Below are 18,980 nucleotides of genomic sequence, written 5' to 3' on the forward strand. Positions count from 1 at the left end.
GGGAGGGGACAGCGAGCTGCCAAATATGAATTTGTTATATCTTTCTCTATATTTTGGTGATAAATAACACTTTCACAAATACATATTATCCTCAAATTTTTGCTCGCTCGCTTCGCTCGCTTCGCTCACTAGCCGAATTGTGAAGACAGAAAATTACTTTTTCGGGCAAGAGGCTTCAGCCCCCCCCCCCCCCCCGATGAAAATGTCAAAAAAAAATTACCGGTATGGTGCTTCTAATATGACCTTGTCAGTATTGGTATGTTAAGTTGAAAAACTGTCTGCGCAATTTTTAAATTTCCGGCCCCCCCCCCCCCCCCTATTGGAAAATCCTGGATCCGCGCCTGACTTTTTATCCGCTGTGACGACTTAGAGAGTGACTACAATACTTGTATTTTTGAAGTTTCACTTTCCTATAATATCAGTTAAAGAAATCAGAGGTTTAACATTTTCGGGAAAACTAAATTCAAACAAGGATTAATTAAGAGTCAACAACGATACGACGAATCGTCTTCCTTTCTCTATATTTTGATGAAACGCCAAAATGTCCGCGCTTCGCGCGGGAGGGGAAAACTTCATTTCGACGAGTCGAGAATGGTTCAACGAATTGTCTAATTCTTTCTCTAATAATTTGAGGAAACGTCGAAGCTTCTGCAATTCGCGCAAAGGGGGGAAAAACTGAATTCAGATAAGGATTAAAAGTCGAGAACAGTACAACGAATATCTTCCTTTCTCTTTATTTTGATGAAACGCAAAAATTTCCGCGCTTCGCGCGGGAGGGGAAAACCTCATTTAGACGAGTCGAGAACGGTACAACGAATCGTCTTCTTTCTCTCATAATTTAAGGAAACGTCAAAGCTTCCGCGCTTTACGCAAAAGGGGGAAACTGAATTCAGACAAGGATTATACAATTCGAAAACGGTACAACAAATCGTCTGCGTTCTCTAATAATTTAAGGAACCGTCAAAGCTTCCGCGCTTCGCGCTAAAGGGGAAACTGAATTCAGACAATTAGGGCTTATTAAGAGTCGAAAACGATACAACGAATTAATCGTCTTCTTTCTCTAATAATTTAATGAAACGCCAAAACTTCCGCGATTAAGAGGGAGGGGAAAACTAAATTCAGATAAAGATAAGAGTCGAGAACAGAACACAACACCGGATCGTCTGCTTTTTCTCAGTAATTTATGAAACGTCAAAGCTTCCGCGCTTTGCGCGGGAGGGTGAAACTGAATTCAGACAAGGATTAACATCGAGGACGGTACAGCAAATCGTCTACTTTATTTAAATGAAACGTCAAAGCTTGTTACCCCACTCAATTGTTTGTGTTTTTGTTTTGCTGATCGGACAGCTAGGGAGGGTGTGTGTTGAGTAAAACAAAATGCTTCTAACCCCCCCCCCCCCCCCACCCCTCCTTAGCGAAATCGGTCGGTGAGATTTTCACATTTGGGGGGCAAAAAAAAGAAGGAAAGAATTGTGCTCGATCAGTCTCACTGCATGAGCATTAATTTTTCCGTTTTCTTTTTTGCCCCTGAAATTTAAAAAACGCGTCGGCCGATGTCTTGTTCAGTGAGAAGAGGGGATGATCCCCTTGAGCAAAAAAAAAAGTGGTAAATTTCTGGTCACAATTTTTTTTCTCCCTTTTTGGGGGCCAGGGGGGGGGGGGGGGCGGGGGGAACCCGCTCCCCCCCCCCCCTGGACCCTGTAGTGAGCTTTTTTTTTTCTTTTCTGGCCCTCGAAATTTGTAAAATTGCATATCGCCTCAATTATCGCCTCAAAATAAATCCTTCGAGAGAGCATTGATGAAACCTATATAATATGTTGACTCCTAATTTAAAAGGGACTTGTCCTAATCGTTAAAATCGAATTTGAATTTTAGTCATAAATAATACCATGTTTTATTAGTACAATAAAGAATGGGACAGCTATAGTCTCAGTTTGTCAAATTTCATTATATCAAACAGATATTTACGATTGAAGTGTTTGGATACGAAATTATCTACAGGAACTTTTCAGCAGTGTACAATGTTCCAAACGATGCACCCTACAATATAGACGCTGATTTTTTAATACTAAATATCTAGCATAAATTGCGCTGCACAAGTGGCATTTCATAGACTATCGCGTTGTACCAAACAGCGCCGCATTTTCCGGTCATATTTCTGTGAAATATCTGTTCCAAAATCTTTGAATTCACAATGTCACTGGCAACAATGACTATAAGAGAGAAGGATCAGATGTATAGACTGATAATTAGGTATGATATATTTTCATTCCGTTGCAAACGTTATTCAATCTAGTGAATTAAGTGATAAAACATGAGCGCCGTACCGTTTTGGGCCATTCAACTTAGTTAGTGCTAGCAAATGATGGTGCAGTGTCACTTCGCGCCGGGTCTGCCGCGAGGCTTCTGCTGGTTTTTCCCTGCTGCTCACTGACTCCAGCTCCAGCGCACGAAGAACCGTGCGCATTGAGTGCTGTACAGTGAGTTTACGAGGTCCCACTGGCCGATCCGTTCGAGTGGCTTCGAATTTAAGTGAGAGAGGGCCTACTGAACTTTTGCCTGGATTACATTTGCCCTGCGATTAGTCTACAACTACGGAGCCCGTATTCTGCCTGTAGAATCTATCCCCTTTTCTGTGCGGCCTCTGTGTGGAGGCAGCTGCAGGAGGGCTGCAGCTGTGGGATTTTCGTACAGATTCACAGGCCTTGCAGCCTTTACGATTTTGTTTCACGAGAAGTTAAACAAATTTGAAAAAATTGTAACCCCGTGCCTTAGCCCGTATACAATGTCGTAGGTCTAGATCTAGGTGGCATTGCACAATTCCCGCACTGATTGTGCAGCAAACGTACAATTTTTGGTGAACATGCATTTTTGTACACAATTGACTTGTACAGAGATTGTAGACTCGTGGGGCATCCGCGCAACCTTTGCACGGAAGCTGCACATGCTCCGTACAATTTCTGTGCCGAGGCTGCGGAGACTGCACGGCTACTGCATTCAAATTGTATGATTTCTGTACAATCTCCAAGCAGCGCAGCCTCTGGCTCTGTAGGATTTGCCCCGGCTTACCCTCGAGGGCCAATGCAATAAATGGCACGATGCTCGTAGATAATGTAGACACAAACATCGTAGCTCGTAGCGTCCTACAACTAATTTATCGTACGGCGCCCGGGGCAAATGTAATCCAGGCATTAAGTGCAACTTAAGTTCAATGGCAATGTCAATACGTAATATTTCGTCACACAAACCAAGGAGATTTTGACATGTCATGCTTTAATAATGAATTAAACAGGTAACGCAATTCACACATATTGTAACTGACGCGACGCACACATATTAAAGGGTAAGAGTGTGGGGAAGGGATGAGATTGAGTTTGAGATTGCACTTTTCATGTGTATTAAATAGATCTATTCCATTTCGTTTCCCTCGATTTTAGTCAACTTCTTCACGATGGTTACCATGAGGTTGCACAGCAGCTGAGTAAGATTGTCTGTGTCCTGTTCCTGATTGCCCACCATCAGATCGTCTTCAGAAAGTGGTACAACTAGGTCTCAGAGCAGAACCAGACAGTAAGCCAGCTTATATCTTATCAAACTACAACCAGCTCTTAAACTGTATGTGTTACAGATACTGACTGGTGGTTTGATAGTTTTATAATTTCAATTTTTCCTCAAGATTGTTTTTAAAGAAAGTATTGACAATATATAAACAAAATTAAAATGAAACATTTCAAAAAGCAGAAAGAAATCGGCATTTTCAGGTGGTGGTGGTTATTTTACCTGACTGCTAACAAAGCATAAGTGCTGGTAAGTAAGCAACCTCTCCGATCCGAGGGACCTGGTAATGAGGATTAATGCCTTACCAAAGGGCACTAGCGCATCGCCTTTGTGTCGAACCCGGGTCACCGGATTACGAGGCCACTGCTCTACCGACTTAGCTATCACGCCTCCTCCTTTTTAAAGATAAACTCCAGTTCTGGTAAAAAAAAAAAAAAATTATTCTCACAGAATCAAACAAAACTTACACTGAATGTTCAAGATTATGTGCCAAACAATTTTGGAAGAAAATGTATACTGGCTGAGTAATGAGCATAGAAAGACAAGGAAATCAAGGTTGTACTAGCTTGTACTAGCTTTCTGTGTACCGTGCTTGTTACTTTACCAAGACTCGGTCAAATTTATTATGATTGTGATGACTCCAGAACCTTGCAGTGCACACCAATACTTACATGCTACATGATCAACTGTATCCTTTCCACACCTTTTCTTTCACAATGCAATCGCATTACCAGTACTAAAGTTTATCTTTAAGTGACTGTTAATTAGTCTGTTAATAATATCTGCTACTTGAATTGATCTTGACAAAAGCTTGAATCTAGTTTACTTTTTTATGAAGTTTATCAGAGAAAAATGTTGCCATAGTTTTTAATAAATGTTGTTGATGGTTTATAGCTTCAATTTGATTTTGGTAATAGTAACAAATTTAAATGCATCAGAACCCTAAGTATAATGATCTCTCTTCTACAGGACATGCACCTATATCAATATCAGACACAGTTGCTCCAGCCACATCTATTGATCTGGACTTTGATACAGAAGTGAGATAAATGTATTATTCTTTATTTTCAAAGGTGCGTTTGAACTTTTTGAGGTAAAATGAATTTGTTTTCAGTGAGCATATTTCTTTAAGCTTGCAAGGAATTGATAGTAATGTTGAGCAAACGTATTGTTTTTCTAACGTGCTGGTTAGAAGAACATTTGCCTCTTGTATCTTTGCTTGTTTATAATTTGTTTGTTTGATTCATTTTCAATTTGGTTTGAGGAAACGATTGAGAGAAAATTGTGTCCTGAACAATCAAAATATGTCAACTTGGCAAATTTCTTTTAACAAATTTGAGGGGGAAAGAAAGTCATATTTTATCTTGATGCACACTCATCTTATTTGTGATAGATGTTTGTAGATGTTGCAAGTACCAGTACAGTCAGGTGCACTTTTAATTATTGATTTACAATCTCCCTTTTGTTTTCTCCCTTGCAGTACAAAGTCAAGCACCTGAAGCAGCCCAGTACGAGACTTGTTATGTCACTGCTCACAAGGGTCCCTGTCGTGTAGCAGCATGGAGCAAGGACGGTCAGTTTAGTTCTTGTTATTGTATTAAATTGTACCAATCCTTGTGATATCACCTTTTTTTTTTTTTCCCCGGTTAAGCCAAATTAAGTTTGTTTTATCATGTGCCGCGATTTGAGAGTTCACGTACTGCTGGCATTGAATGGCTGCATGATCGAGCAGCGAATTTATATTCACTTTTTTGTACAGATTTACCGCATATTTCCTGTTTCACTGCCGCTTCATGTGCCTGTCAAAGGTACAGATTTCTTATTTTCGTAGGGATACCGTGCTAGAAATTCCTAATTCTTATTTTCAAATGTTAGCAAGTATGTATTATTGATCAAACATCTTTTACCTGTTTTACTAACCCTAGGTAAATTTGTGATCAAAGTGATTGGTAATAATTTGCAGTGAAAATGAAAGTGTGTCCGACAACATCTAGATGACAAATTGTATTTGACCGTGTATCATTTATTTTCTAGTGCCAATGTGCACATTGTATGTGGATGGTTTATAAATGGTAATGAAACAGTTTCAATAAAGTTAGCCTTTGACAAGACTTGTACCTTGATTGAACTGCATCAGATACAATATGCATGTTTCAAGACTTAAAGGTAACTGAAGTTTGAAAGGAATTTGATTTCCATCCTCTATATTCTTGCAGGTCAGCTGATTGCCACAGGATCAAGTGATGCTTCAATCAAGGTATTATCATTAACCCGTCGAATACTGAATTGTATAGGTCCCATAGGCTTAAAGATAAACTTGTGTTCTGGTAATGCGATTGCATTGTGAAAGAAAAGGTGTGGAATGGATCAGAAACAGTTGATCATATAGCATGTAAGTAATGGTGTGTAATGCAAGGCTCTGGAGTCATCAAAATCATCATAAATTTGGCAGAGTCTTGGTAAAGTAAAATCACTTACACAGAAAGATGTATATGGGACATCACACATGGTGTCGGGGCTAGTACTACCCTGATTTCCTTATCTTTCTATGCTCATTACTCAGCCAGTATACATTTTCTTCCCAAATTGTTTGGCACATGACATTTATTTGTAATCTTGAACATTCAGTGTAAGTTTCGTTAGATTCTGTGAGAATTCATTTTCTTTTTTTAACCAGAACTCAAGTTTATCTTTAACACAGGGACCACCAGGTTCCCATAAGCAAAGGTTAACCCAGTACCTATGGAAGCTGGATGGTTTCTTTTCAAACCTATCAACTATGGGAATGAGAGATCAGACCAGTTTACTAACGTATTCAAATGTTATGCGTACTTTTTATACAAAGCTTGTTCTTGACAAACTGAAAGCTTTACAGAGGCTTGCCTGACATGTCGACATATAATGTAGGATATAATGTATGCAGACTTGATTCCAAGTATTGTAGTTGATTCATCAATTAGAGGTTAACGGAATACCTCATCACTAGGTCCCCAGGAAAGAAAATGTTATTAAACTTGTCTGTTCATTTGTCAGTGGGTTAGAGCAAGATGATAATTTGCATTCCAATATCTACTAATAAACCTGTTTACTATGTATTTCAATCTGTGCATGGTTCTCTCGTTAACCCTCGTTACCAGCCATCTTGTTCACTTGCTATGTTGGAGAAGTCTCTGGCAAGCTTTTCTTTTGTCAAGAGATTTTTTAGTTTTAGTGCATATGCATAAAACCAGTGAACAGGTCTATTTCTCTAAAGAAAAATTCAAAGACGTGTATTGTGGTGGAAGAGATCTTTTATAGCTTCCTAGATGTGTCTGGATAGTGAAATATCAGGTAGTCTTTGAGTTCTCGCAATGTCTTTGGGACTTGAGTTAAGAAGGAGTAATCTAAACATTGGGAAAGGATGTAAAGTGCCAACCCTGGACCAAATACTGTCTCTTACCCTAAAGCTAACCTATCCCAATTGCAACCTTAACTCTAACCCTAAAACTAATCTAACCCAATTGCTACCCTAACCCTATCTCTAAAACTTACCTTACCCAATAGCGACCCAGTAAAGGCCCAAGCAGTTGTCATTGAAATATTTGTCAGATCACCATTGTAGCTTCAAGTAAATGATTGTTATTCTTTTGATTATTAGATCCTGGATGTGGAGCGTATGTTAGCCAAGAGTGCTGCTTCTGCCCCTACCACAGACACAGTGGAAAGCCATCCTGTTATCAGAACCCTCTATGATCATGTCGATGTAAGTAGTTTCAGCTGTTGTCTTTTGATTGCTAAACTTGTATAAGTAGAACAACATTTTGTCTCAGTGATGCTCAGGTCATATTGATTGAAGGAGGGATGGTATTAACGAATCAGGAGCTGCAAAGATGTGTATATTTCTACTCAAAATGATCACTAGATGAAGCAATCTGTATAATAATACAATCCAAAAAATTGAATCACAGCTATCTGGTATAGGCTTAATAATAACACATTACATTGTATAATTCCTCTCAAAGAATTTTATTGAGGAAAAAATGGCAAGATACAGAGTAAATACAGCAGAACTTCACATGTTTAGTTCAGTGCAAATATATATTGTAGTATAAACTAGATGTCATGGGTAAACAAAGTCATTTTAATCCACTTCATTGTTTAAAGCCATACTGTACTAGAAGCACAACCGCACATCCCCTCATGGGCCATCTCAGGTCAGCTGTAACTCACTGCAGCAGCGCTGTTGGTTGTCTTGTCTGCAAAGTGGAAATTAGGTATTGGGTTTAAAATGCACTGTTGTCAAGTTGACCATGAGATGGCGCTGTGCAATTAAAAGTATGCTAGGGAAGAAAGCTCCATCAGTTAAGTATAAGCCAGTTTATAGTTGCTGTCTGAGCATGAGCAGATAAAGGTCATTGCAGACCAAATTGTGAAATACACAGAGACGAAATACTGGATATGTGCTCATGACAGTTATGTAATTATTATTCATTCATGCACAAGCAGTGCATGAATGATACACAGGTGGAAGTATTCTTTGAAAAGGGGAAACAAAGGCTATTTATGTACAACCTCCATCGCTGTAGGAGGGATTATTTCAAAATGTACAAAGTTGGACCTCTTCATGTTTTGAAGATCTGTGGATATTCAGGGTCGTGAACTGGTCTTATTGCTTTACATCCACAGGACATCACGGCTCTTGACTTTCACCCATCCTGGCCTATCCTGGTGTCAGGAGGTAAAGACTGCACCGTCAAGCTTTTTGATTTCTCAAAGTCTACCGTCAAGAAGTCAGCCAAGTCTATCCAGGAGGTCTCTCCCATCAGATTTACTACATTCCATCCGTGTGGAGACTTCTTACTGGTCGCAACTGAACACCCAACACGTGAGTTCTTCTTGCTTTGTAGTCATTTGACAATGATGATTTGTTTTTCTTCTTTTTTCTAGGTGTGTGTGTTTTTAATCTGTCAATGATAGATGTACAATTAAAGATAATCTGAAAGTTTGAGTGAAAACAGACCATTATTAATAAAACAAATTGTGACTATATTATTACAATTTTGGTGAATGTAAATTGTCACAGAGCAATTGATTGGCTCTATATACCATTTCAGACATTAAACTGTTGAAAAAAATTTAAAGCCTGTCTTGCTTCTGATTTTCGTGGAAAAATGGTTGGAAAATTTTACTATCAGAGTGTGCTGCACAGTGATGCCCTCAAAGAAAACCAGAGATATCTTTGTGGTTTGAGATATTTTTCAGGGTCTTTTGCATGCTAGAGCGAAAATACAGTAGAAGGAATGTAATAAGTAACATTTCATATAAAATTTACAGTTTTTTCATCAACCTTCAACATTGTTACCAAGTCACTTGATTTTATACTTGATTGAATGTTTGTTTGTTTTCTAGTGAGACTTTATGATGTGAATACTGCTCAATGCTTTGTGTCTTGCCATCCCAATGACCAACATAAAGGCATGCTCAATATGGTAAGTTATTCACATCAATCATTATTTAAGTTACTTTATTTCATATACCAACATACTAAGTTTGGAATTTCCAGGGCTCTCCTGCTTTCTATCATGTCTTCATTCATATAAAGTCCACAAGGGCATTACATGCTGAAAGAATGGAAAAGCTGCTGGTGTTAATAGCATTCTTCCTACATCTGCCTCTGTCTGACCTCCCCCCCCCCCCCCCCCCCCCCCCCCCCCTCTCTGGCTGAGTAATGAGCATAGAAAGATAAGGAAATCAAGGTAGGTAGCCCCGACACCATTTGTGTAGTCCCATATACATCTTTCTGTGTACGGTGTTTGTTACTTTACCAAGATGGGCCATATTTATTATGATTCTGATGACTCCAGAACCTTGCAGTACACACAAATACTTACATGCTACATGATCAACTTTTTCTGATCCATTCCACACCTTTTCTTTCACAATGCAATCACATGACCAGAACTCAACTTTATCTTTAAACTTATACAGATGGAGTACAGTCCGCTTGGCAATATGTATGCCTCCTGTAGTAATGATGGAGCTATCAAACTCTGGGATGGTGTGAGTAACAGGTGTATCAATACACTCAAAGACGCCCATGGGGGGAGCCCTGTCTGCTCAGTTAGATTCTCAAGAAATGGAAAGGTAAGAAGGATCAAGAGTATTATGTTTTAAAGCCCCACTGCACTATTCATAGCTACTTGCGCCCTCTTTATAGCAAACAACACCTAAGCGGTGACCATTGGTCCCCCGTGGTCTCCTTTTTCTTACCTTAATCGAGAGCTGATGTGATGAGATAAGGGAGGTCTAATCTCTCCTGGCCGAACTAGTGCAGATAGCCTTTTGGTTTGGTTTGGTTTGGTTTTATTTTCCGTATAAAAAAATTCAATACATACAAGAATACAATTTATTGATTTACCAATAGAAGCCATTGGACAAATTATACAAATCAAGAATTAAAAAAACGGCTGGAAAGCTCTATTCAGAGCCATTATTAAAATGGCTCTGTTCTTCCAGAGGTCCAGAAATAATCAAACATAGAAATAAGACACAAAATATTACAAAAATATAATATTACAAACGCACTATCTACAACCCCTCCCAAACCCTCTATAACACATTATGAACACTTCTGTTACCATCCCTCCCCCCTCCCCGTTTACACCAAAAGTTTATACATCAAAATCTAGCATCCATTCATTTAGGCCCTGTCGAAATAAATTGAGTGTGTTCGGTCTACGTAAGTTAATCGGTAATTCATTATATAATTTAGATCCGCGATAAAAAAATGTTCGTTTACAATAATTAGTTTTAGGTTTGGGCAAGACTAAGTTATTGATATTTCTTAGGGCATAATTGGTTTCTTTGTAAAAGAGATTATTCTGCATATAGTCTGGAGTTAAATTATGGAAAATCTTATACAGCATTATGTACATGTGCTTTTTACGTCTGGTTTTTTAGGGATTCCCATTTTAAGAGGTCGTGAATTTGATATGTTGAAGTATGATTATGAGGGTTTATCTTAAGGATTATCCTACCAGCCCTATTTTGAAGTTTTTGAAGTTGGTCCAGATAATTTTTTTGGGAGGATTGCCATATAATGTCAGCATAATCAAAATGAGGAATGACTATTGATTGATAAATTAGATTAAGAAAAGATTCATTTAAAATGTGTCTCAGCCTTCCCAAAAAGCTTACCATCTTTCCTACTTTCTTAATTACTTCACATAAATGTAAGTCCCATTTTAATTCAGAGTCTATATTCATTCCTAAGTATTTAATGTTCTTAACCTGATTAATAACATTACCACCTAGTTTTAAGTTTAATGTTTGATGTTTATGAAGCATTGACTTCGTTCCCATTAACATAGATACTGTTTTTTCACAATTTATATAAAGTTTGTTATGGCACATCCAATCAGATAGCGAAATTAATTCATTATTAAGAACAGACTGTACAACAATAGGGTTTACATTTGAGAAATAAATAACTGTGTCATCTGCATATAAATGCAGATGACAATAATGAAAAGCATTAGCTAAATCATTGATGTAAATTAGAAATAAAATTGGACCAAGTATGGAGCCTTGAGGCACACCATACGTTAATATCAATTCATTTGAAGAAACATTATTTATCGAAGTAAACATTTTACGGTTAACCAAATATTCATAAAACCACTTATGCATTATACCATTTATACCAACATTAGACAATTTTCTCAAGAGAATTCTGTGATCGACCAAATCGAAGGCTTTTCGCAGATCGACAAAAAGTGCTCCTGTATATAAACCCTTATCAACTGATTGAAGCCAGTCGTCCGTAACCTTTGTAAGAGCGGTACAGGTAGAATGTTTCGGCCTGAATCCCGATTGATCTTTAGTTAAAATGTTGTTTTTTTGCAGAAATTGGATTAAGTGTTTTTGTACAATCTTTTCTAATATTTTGGACAAACACGTTAATAAAGATATCGGTCTGTAATTATTGGCTAAAGCTTTATCACCCTTTTTATGTAGGGGGATGACCTTAGCCATGAACACTGATGTAGTTGTGGATTTTTTTTTTTTTTTTTTTTTTTGGGGGGGGGGGGAGGGGGGGGGGGGGGTGATGGTAGCCTTCTTCACCTAACAACAATTTCAATGATAAATTTACAAATACTCATATACAATATACATGTACGCTAAAACCACAAATATTGCTAGCATTAATCTCTGTCCAATTTCACTAGTGATTCAGGCTCATAAATGTGTCCGGTTCATGAAAATTCATAATGCAAGTCATTGAATCACAACTGACACTTATGTTTGCAATTTGGGAAAGGTTTTGTGTTTACCGTCCAAACACATGGTCTTCACTGAATTAGGATCTCATAATTTGTTTTTCTTTCTTTTCTTTTCTACCCTTCCCCATAGTATGTTCTATCCAGTGGAAAGGACTCGCTGGTGAAACTTTGGGAGATCGGTACCAGTCGAACACTCATTACGTATACAGGAGCAGGGTCTGAACATATGAAGACTACAACGCAGGCTGTCTTTAATCATACAGAGGATTATGGTAAGGACAATGAGAAAGAGAGAGAGATGGGGGAGGGGGGAGACAAGGAGATGCAGTATTAGGTTTTTGTTTATAAGCATGGGGTAGGAGGGTGGTACAGAACTAGAGGACACTCATAATTGATACAGAGCCAGATCTGAGCAAATGAAGACTACAACAAGGGCTATCTTCAGTCAGACAGATGCTTATAGTAAGGATTGAGAGAGAGGTGGGGGGGGGGGGGGGGGGGGGTCAACAGGGAGATGTGGCATTAGGCATTTGGGTATAGGGCTTGGGTAGGTGTTGTGGAACTGTTCAACACTTAATACGTATATAAGGTCTAGCTCTATGGTCGTACATGATGCTGCATGGAATGGCCACAAGACTCATCCTGAATTTTCTCACCTTGTATTTGTTGTTTTTCTTCTATGTAGTATTCTTCCCTGATGAGAAGACCTTGAGTTTATGTTGCTGGGATTCCAGAAACGCAGAGAGGAACAAGCTGCTATCTCTAGGTAAGTCATGTCTCTAATCTTAGTAATTTGGGTTTTGGAACATGTGTACAGAACGTGATTGACAGCATTTACAGTGTACATAGAAAATTGGCTGTCACAAGCAGATGCATCAAGAAACATTGTTCTCGTACCTGTATAGGTGTCCATGGACAACATGGCAATGTGCTTTAATTATTTCTGTTAACTAGATTACATGTTGTTTTTCAAATCTTCATTTAAAAAAAAAAGAATATAGTGATTTTTACTTGCAAAATTTCCTAATTTATCCCCTCGCCCGATTTTTTTTTCTTTCCATTTAAAGTAGTGTTTCTTTGTTTCTAAGTTTATAGGACTTTTGTGTCTCAGTCTAACCACCTTAATTTAACACTCAATGGCGATTGGGAGCACCAGGAGTGCCAAATCTGACAGACATCAGTGCTATGTACAAGAACCCACTATTGTTATTATTATTATTATTATTCAGTTGTCTCAGAATAAAACCTACCTGGTATTCACTGGTTTTCTTTGCTCAAGTTTTTTACATGTATCTGTTTTGATTTTGTTTTCAATTCCAGGTCACAACAATGTAGTAAGTTGTATCATCCATTCACCTACTGGACCAGGCTTTGTGACGTGTAGCGATGATTTCAGAGCTAGATTCTGGTACCATCGAACAGACGCTAACTAAACACCAGGGCATCACTTCACATAACCAGCCCTAGTCAGTGGTAGAGCAGCGGTGCCGTAACCAGGAAAACCCGGGTTAGAAACCAAGGCATCAATCCTTATTACCAAGTCCCTCAGAGAGGACTTAAAGCTCTTGGTCTCCTGAATTCGTACTTGCTTTAATACAAACATGCAGATGATTTCTTAGGAGTCAGGTAAAATATACCATGAAACCATGAAGGTCTATGTGTGTAGACATCTGTTGAAACGCATTATAGGATTAATGCACACTTCTATTGAATGTCCATGAACATAGGACGATTTAAAAAAAATGTCCTCTGTTGTCTTTGTCTTTGTCAATTTATTACAATCTTGTGTATATGATGTTGTGTGTAAAATGTTGATAAACAGCTGCATTCCTGAGCCCTGTCTTATAAAAAGTTGCATTTGATCCATATTGATTGAAAATCCTCCTAATCAATCCCAAACTTAAAAAACCCTTTAGTCCATAGATCCCATTGACATGAATATGAGATCAGTTTAAATCACTCACTGCTGTTTATGGAACTGGGGCACTACTGTCATTGAAAACCTGACAATGTCATGGAATTGAGGATGAATCTTACACCAACCCTCAATTTACCAGGAATCCTTCAATGAATTAGTTTCACATCATTAAATGACCAGAAACGTTCACATGAACTCCATTTTAAAAGCTTTTGCAAGTGGTCCAGATCGGCAAAAGTTTACTGCTGCGAAATGTTTATTTTATTCAAGATGAACGAATGTTTTATTTGTTTTGTATTTGTCACATCTTTTCAGATCTGTAGTTGCTAATGCCTGTGATGTGTGTAGGCTATGTATGTAGCAGTTTAGAGGACAAACATTTAGCAGGGACGAACCCTTGGTTAGTCATAAAGCAGAATACTGCTCCTCATAATGATAACGATAATAGTAATAAAAGGCATTTATATAGCGCCCTCTATCTAGACAGTTCTATTACGAGGCACACAAGAAAAATAGAAAGAAGTACCAACTGTAGCTGCTTCTGACTCTGCCAGAGACTGTAAAGGTGACGTAGGCTATGGGCTACATGTACCTATTTGGAATCTGTTTGGCAAAACAGCTTCAGTACCTAAACTAGGATGATTTTAGATAATGCTGCTGGATTGACCATCATCATGCACTAGGACATGCACAGAGCTAGAGCTATTTTATTCAAGTGAATTAAATGCCTGACTGTCGTAAATTCTGACCTGCGTGTACCCTTTGGACAGTTTTTGCTATTTTCTAACAATTTGCATTAAAGGATGCCCAGTAGAATGCAAAAAAAGAAATCATTGCAGCTTGGATGAGCACATGTTTTTATTTTTATTCCATAATTTTCAGTGCTATTGAGATTATGAGCATGTTTTATGATAATAATTTCAGGGGATGAATTTAATTTATTTTTCAATTCAGTATCTATTATTGCATGCCACAAACAACAAGTTAATTAAATTTCAAGGTTTATTAAAACATGACATCAAAGCTGCATAGCTGAATTGCTATAAATATAGGTCATATACAATTATGAAACATGCATGATAAACATCTGTAGAATTACAATCAATACAATTTGGTGTATTTACATTTAAATGTATATCAGAATTGATATCAAACAATATTCATTGATGTCAAGTTTACAATTTGTAAAAAATATTTGAAATGATACAACAAAAAACAAGTTTAAATTGTGTATTCTCCTGGATGGCTTGAAATAAGTACTGGCTGGAGAGTTGTCCAGGGAGTAGGGTGCACACTGAGAGTTCAGAATGACTTGATACCAATAATACGCTGCAAAACACCTGAGTTTATTATATACACTTTTTTTTGCCTTTTGGTAAAATTCTGCTGATATAATCACTATTTCTATGTCATCTATGTTTTACAAACCAAGGAAAACATGGCAGAAATGTTCCAGTAAAATGAATTTCCATTTTTGTTAAAGTTGGTTTAGGTTTGGCCATTTTCTGGGTCTGGATGATATTGCTCATTTTTTCTGCTTTCCTCTCAATTCTTGATCATTGCACAATGTACATGTATTCTGTCACAGATCTTTGTATTTTTGTAAATAAATTGTAAAAAATTTTCATATGCAATGCAGGTTAACAATAGTCTTTCATCCTAAATATTGGTTTTCAAAGCTTGAAATGTTAATGACAATTAGCTGCTGGTCTTGTGTACTGTGTGAACATTGATTCGTTTGAGTTCTGGTCATAATGATTTTTGTTTTAATTTTCAAAAAAAATTAAAAACAAGTTCACTTTTAAGTGAGGTTTAATGCTTTAAAGGTGGTTTCTCCCTTTTGCAGGCTGAAAATATAAACTTGTGTAAATCCTACGATAAACAAGATATAATACCAACTAGGAAATGCCCTTAAAATGTCAATGCCCTTGTGGACTTCACACAAATGAAGACATGATAAAGGGAAAAATAACAGATTTTTTCCCCGCTAGATTGACTGGACCTTTATGCAATCTGACATTTTCCAATTAAGTACTGATATCAAAACTGCAGGCTTTAGCCTTTAAGCTTAATGAACGCTGTCTAGCTGTCAAAGCTTTTTCGCCAATTACATGTTTAACCCGCGCTCTACATAGCGTAATTACTTTGATAAAAAGGTTTGGAACAGACGCCTTTTGTCCCTTTTTCCTAATTACTGAGTATTAATGTGCATGCATGTATATCTCGATCCATTTTTGAGACAGTTGCCATGACAACGCCATCAAGGGGAAAAGAAGCGGATACGTTATTCACATTCAGACTAAATTTTGTCTGAATGAGTGATGCAAGGTGATGATTATTAGGCCTATTCAAGAGGCACACAAGTAAGCTCCAACTGACGATGATGACGACGATGATGATGAAGATGATGATGAAGATGATGATAATGATGATAATGAAGACGGTGATGATGATGATGAGAACAATAATGATGATGATGGTAACGAAGATGATGATATTGATGATGATGATAATGACAGTGATGATGATGATGATGATGATGGTGATGATGATAAAGGAAATGATCGAGCGAATAGACTGCAACAGATATAGTAGACGAGATGAGTTAAAGTTAGATCCTTTGAATGGGAAACCATTTAAATAAAAAACATACAAAACATGTTGTGATTTTAAAAAAAGACAATAAATAAATAAGGGGAATTACCAATGTAAGTTTGACAATGATGATATCACTTGCATTTCATCGACGAGATATTACCGCGCCTCCTCTATTTCATTGGTGGCCCCTCCATGTCCTCAGTGGCCCCTTCATATTACCGAGGGCCCCTACATATCACCTCCGGCCCCGCCATTACGTCAGTAGCCCCCACATGTCAAAGTTACGTGGCCCCTCGATCCTAGTTCTCGGTGGCATCTAAATATCATCGGTGGCCCCCATCGATTCATGTTTTGGGTGGCCCCTCAATGTTATCGATGGCTTCCGGACTCCGCTAAATCACCCATTAGTGATCCCTCTGAACTTGACATTTCAATTCAGTTTAGTTCAGTTCAGTTCATTCACTCAAAAGCAAACATAAAGTACACGATACGTTAGGTTTGTTGCATAAGCACATTTGATTTGATTTGATATGAATTTATTTCCGTATACAAGAAGTACAATAATCGAAACATTACACAATATGTACACATATTATAGAAGAGATAAACGACTGGATGGCTCTACTCAGCATCCACTTACAAGGTGGCGCTGCCAGGGGCGTCGCTAGACTTTTTTTCAGTGGGGGGGGGGGGGGGTGTAGACAGTGGCGGATCCAGGGGGGGGGGGGGGGCCAGGGGGCCGGCCCCCCCCCCTTGAGAAAAAAAATCATGTAAAATCACGGCCCCCCCCCCCCCCCTGGCGCTCAAGGGGGGGGGGGGGTGCAAATTGAAATTTGTTTGAGGATCAAAAAAACAAAAAAATGTGCTCACAAAGATTTGACGTTTCATTAAATTATGAGAAAAAGCAGACGATTCGGTGTACTGTTCTCGACTCTTAATCCTTATCTGAATTCAGTTCTCCCCCTCGCGCGAAGCGCGGAAGTTGTGGCGTTTAATTAGAGTATTAGAACAAGTAGAAGATTCGCCGAAGCGTGCTCGACTCTTAATCCTTGTCTGAATTAAGTTTCTCCCCCTCCCGCGCGAAGCACGGAAGCTTTGACGTTTCATTAAATTATGAGAAAAAGCAGACGATTCGGTGTACTGTTCTCGACTTTTAAACCCTAATTGTCTGAATTCAGTTTCCCCCTTTAGCGCGAAGCGCGGAAGCTTTGACGTTTCCTTGAATTATTATAGAAAGAAAACGATTCGTAGCACCGTTTTCGACTCTTATTAAGCCCTATTCATCTGAATTCAGTTCCCCCCCCCCCCCTCTCGCGAAGCGCGAAAGCTTTGACGTTTCCTTAAATTATTAGAGAAAGAAGACGATTCATTGTACCATTTTCGACTCTTAAACCATATTAGTCTGAATTCAGTTCCCCCTTCCCGCGCGAAGCGCGAAAAGCTTAGACGTTTGATCTAATTATTATAGAAAGAAAACGATTCGTAGCACCGATTTCGACTCTTATTAATCCCTATTCATCTGAATTCAGTTCCCCCTCCCCCCTCTCGCGCGAAGCGCGAAAGTTTTGACGTTTCCTTAAATTATTAGAGAAAGAAGACGATTCGTTGTACCATTTTCGACTTTTAATAAGCCCTATTTGTCTTAATTCAGTTTTCCCCTCTCGCGCAAAGCGCGGAAGCTTTGATGTTTCCTTAAATTATTAGAGAAAGCAGACGAATCGTTGTACCGTTTTCGATTCTAAGCCCTATTTGTCTGAATTCAGTTTCCCCCTCTCGCGCGAAGCGCGGAAGCTAGGACGTTTCCTTAAATTATTAGACAAAGAAGACGATTCCGTTGTACCATTCGCGGCTCTTAACCCTAATTTGTCTGAATTCAGTTTCCTTAAATTATGAGAAAAAGCAAATGATTCGTTGTACTGTTCTCGACTCATCTTAATGAAGTTTTCCCCTTCCGCGCGAAGCGCGGAATTTTTAGCATTTCATCACAATATAGAGAAAGGAAGACGATTCGTCGTACCGTTGTTGACTCTTAAACCATGTTTGAATTTATTTCCCCGAAAATTTTATAGGAAAGTGAAACTTCGAGAAAATACAGGTATTGTAGTTGTAGTCACTCGCGAAGTCGTCACAGCGGATAAAAAGTCACAGTTCGTAGGGAAAAAAACTTGTAGGCCGACCGACAATATACATCTCACCGACTTCAAACTTCTGCATTGATATAGTACACTATAGGATCGAGCAAGAAAACCGACACAGCTGACCCGACACAGCAACATATTTACCCGTGTCTTTCTTGCTCCCTCGACGAGACGACTCCACCCAACAACCTCCCTCTCTCTTTTACTCCCAATCCTCCTCTCTCAGGCTCTTACATCCCCTCTCTCTCTCCTCTCGTTCATCCCCCGTTTCTTTTTTCCACTTTTACTCCTTTTTCTTCTTTTTTTTCTTTTTTTTCTTCTTTTTTTTCCTTTCTTTCCTCTCCTCCCTCTTTTTTTCTTTCTTTCCTCTCTTTTCTTTCCTTTCTTTTCCTTTCTTTCTTTTCTTTTCCTATTCTTCTTTTCTTTTCTTTCCCTTTCCCTCTCTTTTTTCCCTCCCCCTGTTCTCCTTTTTCCCGACGGCAGCGCAATTTTACCGACAATATCCTG

At 38.5% G+C, this 18,980-nt stretch overlaps 1 protein-coding gene across 1 annotated transcript; it reads left to right on the forward strand.

The window, feature by feature from the left end:
* The first annotated feature begins 2,110 nt into the window (after window positions 1-2,110).
* Window positions 2,111-15,508, forward strand: LOC582854 (cleavage stimulation factor subunit 1). The gene is given in 13 exon segments (XM_030987339.1): window positions 2,111-2,253; window positions 3,438-3,498; window positions 3,501-3,570; window positions 4,528-4,597; window positions 5,037-5,131; window positions 5,775-5,815; window positions 7,196-7,300; window positions 8,224-8,422; window positions 8,947-9,026; window positions 9,526-9,681; window positions 11,950-12,091; window positions 12,505-12,585; window positions 13,140-15,508. Coding segments are annotated over 13 exon segments (1,272 nt in total). The 5' UTR covers window positions 2,111-2,194; the 3' UTR covers window positions 13,253-15,508.
* Window positions 15,509-18,980: the final 3,472 nt, after the last annotated feature.

This window comes from Strongylocentrotus purpuratus, unplaced genomic scaffold, assembly GCF_000002235.5.
Source record: "Strongylocentrotus purpuratus isolate Spur 01 unplaced genomic scaffold, Spur_5.0 spur5_scaffold_16, whole genome shotgun sequence".
Classification (NCBI taxonomy): domain Eukaryota; kingdom Metazoa; phylum Echinodermata; class Echinoidea; order Camarodonta; family Strongylocentrotidae; genus Strongylocentrotus; species Strongylocentrotus purpuratus.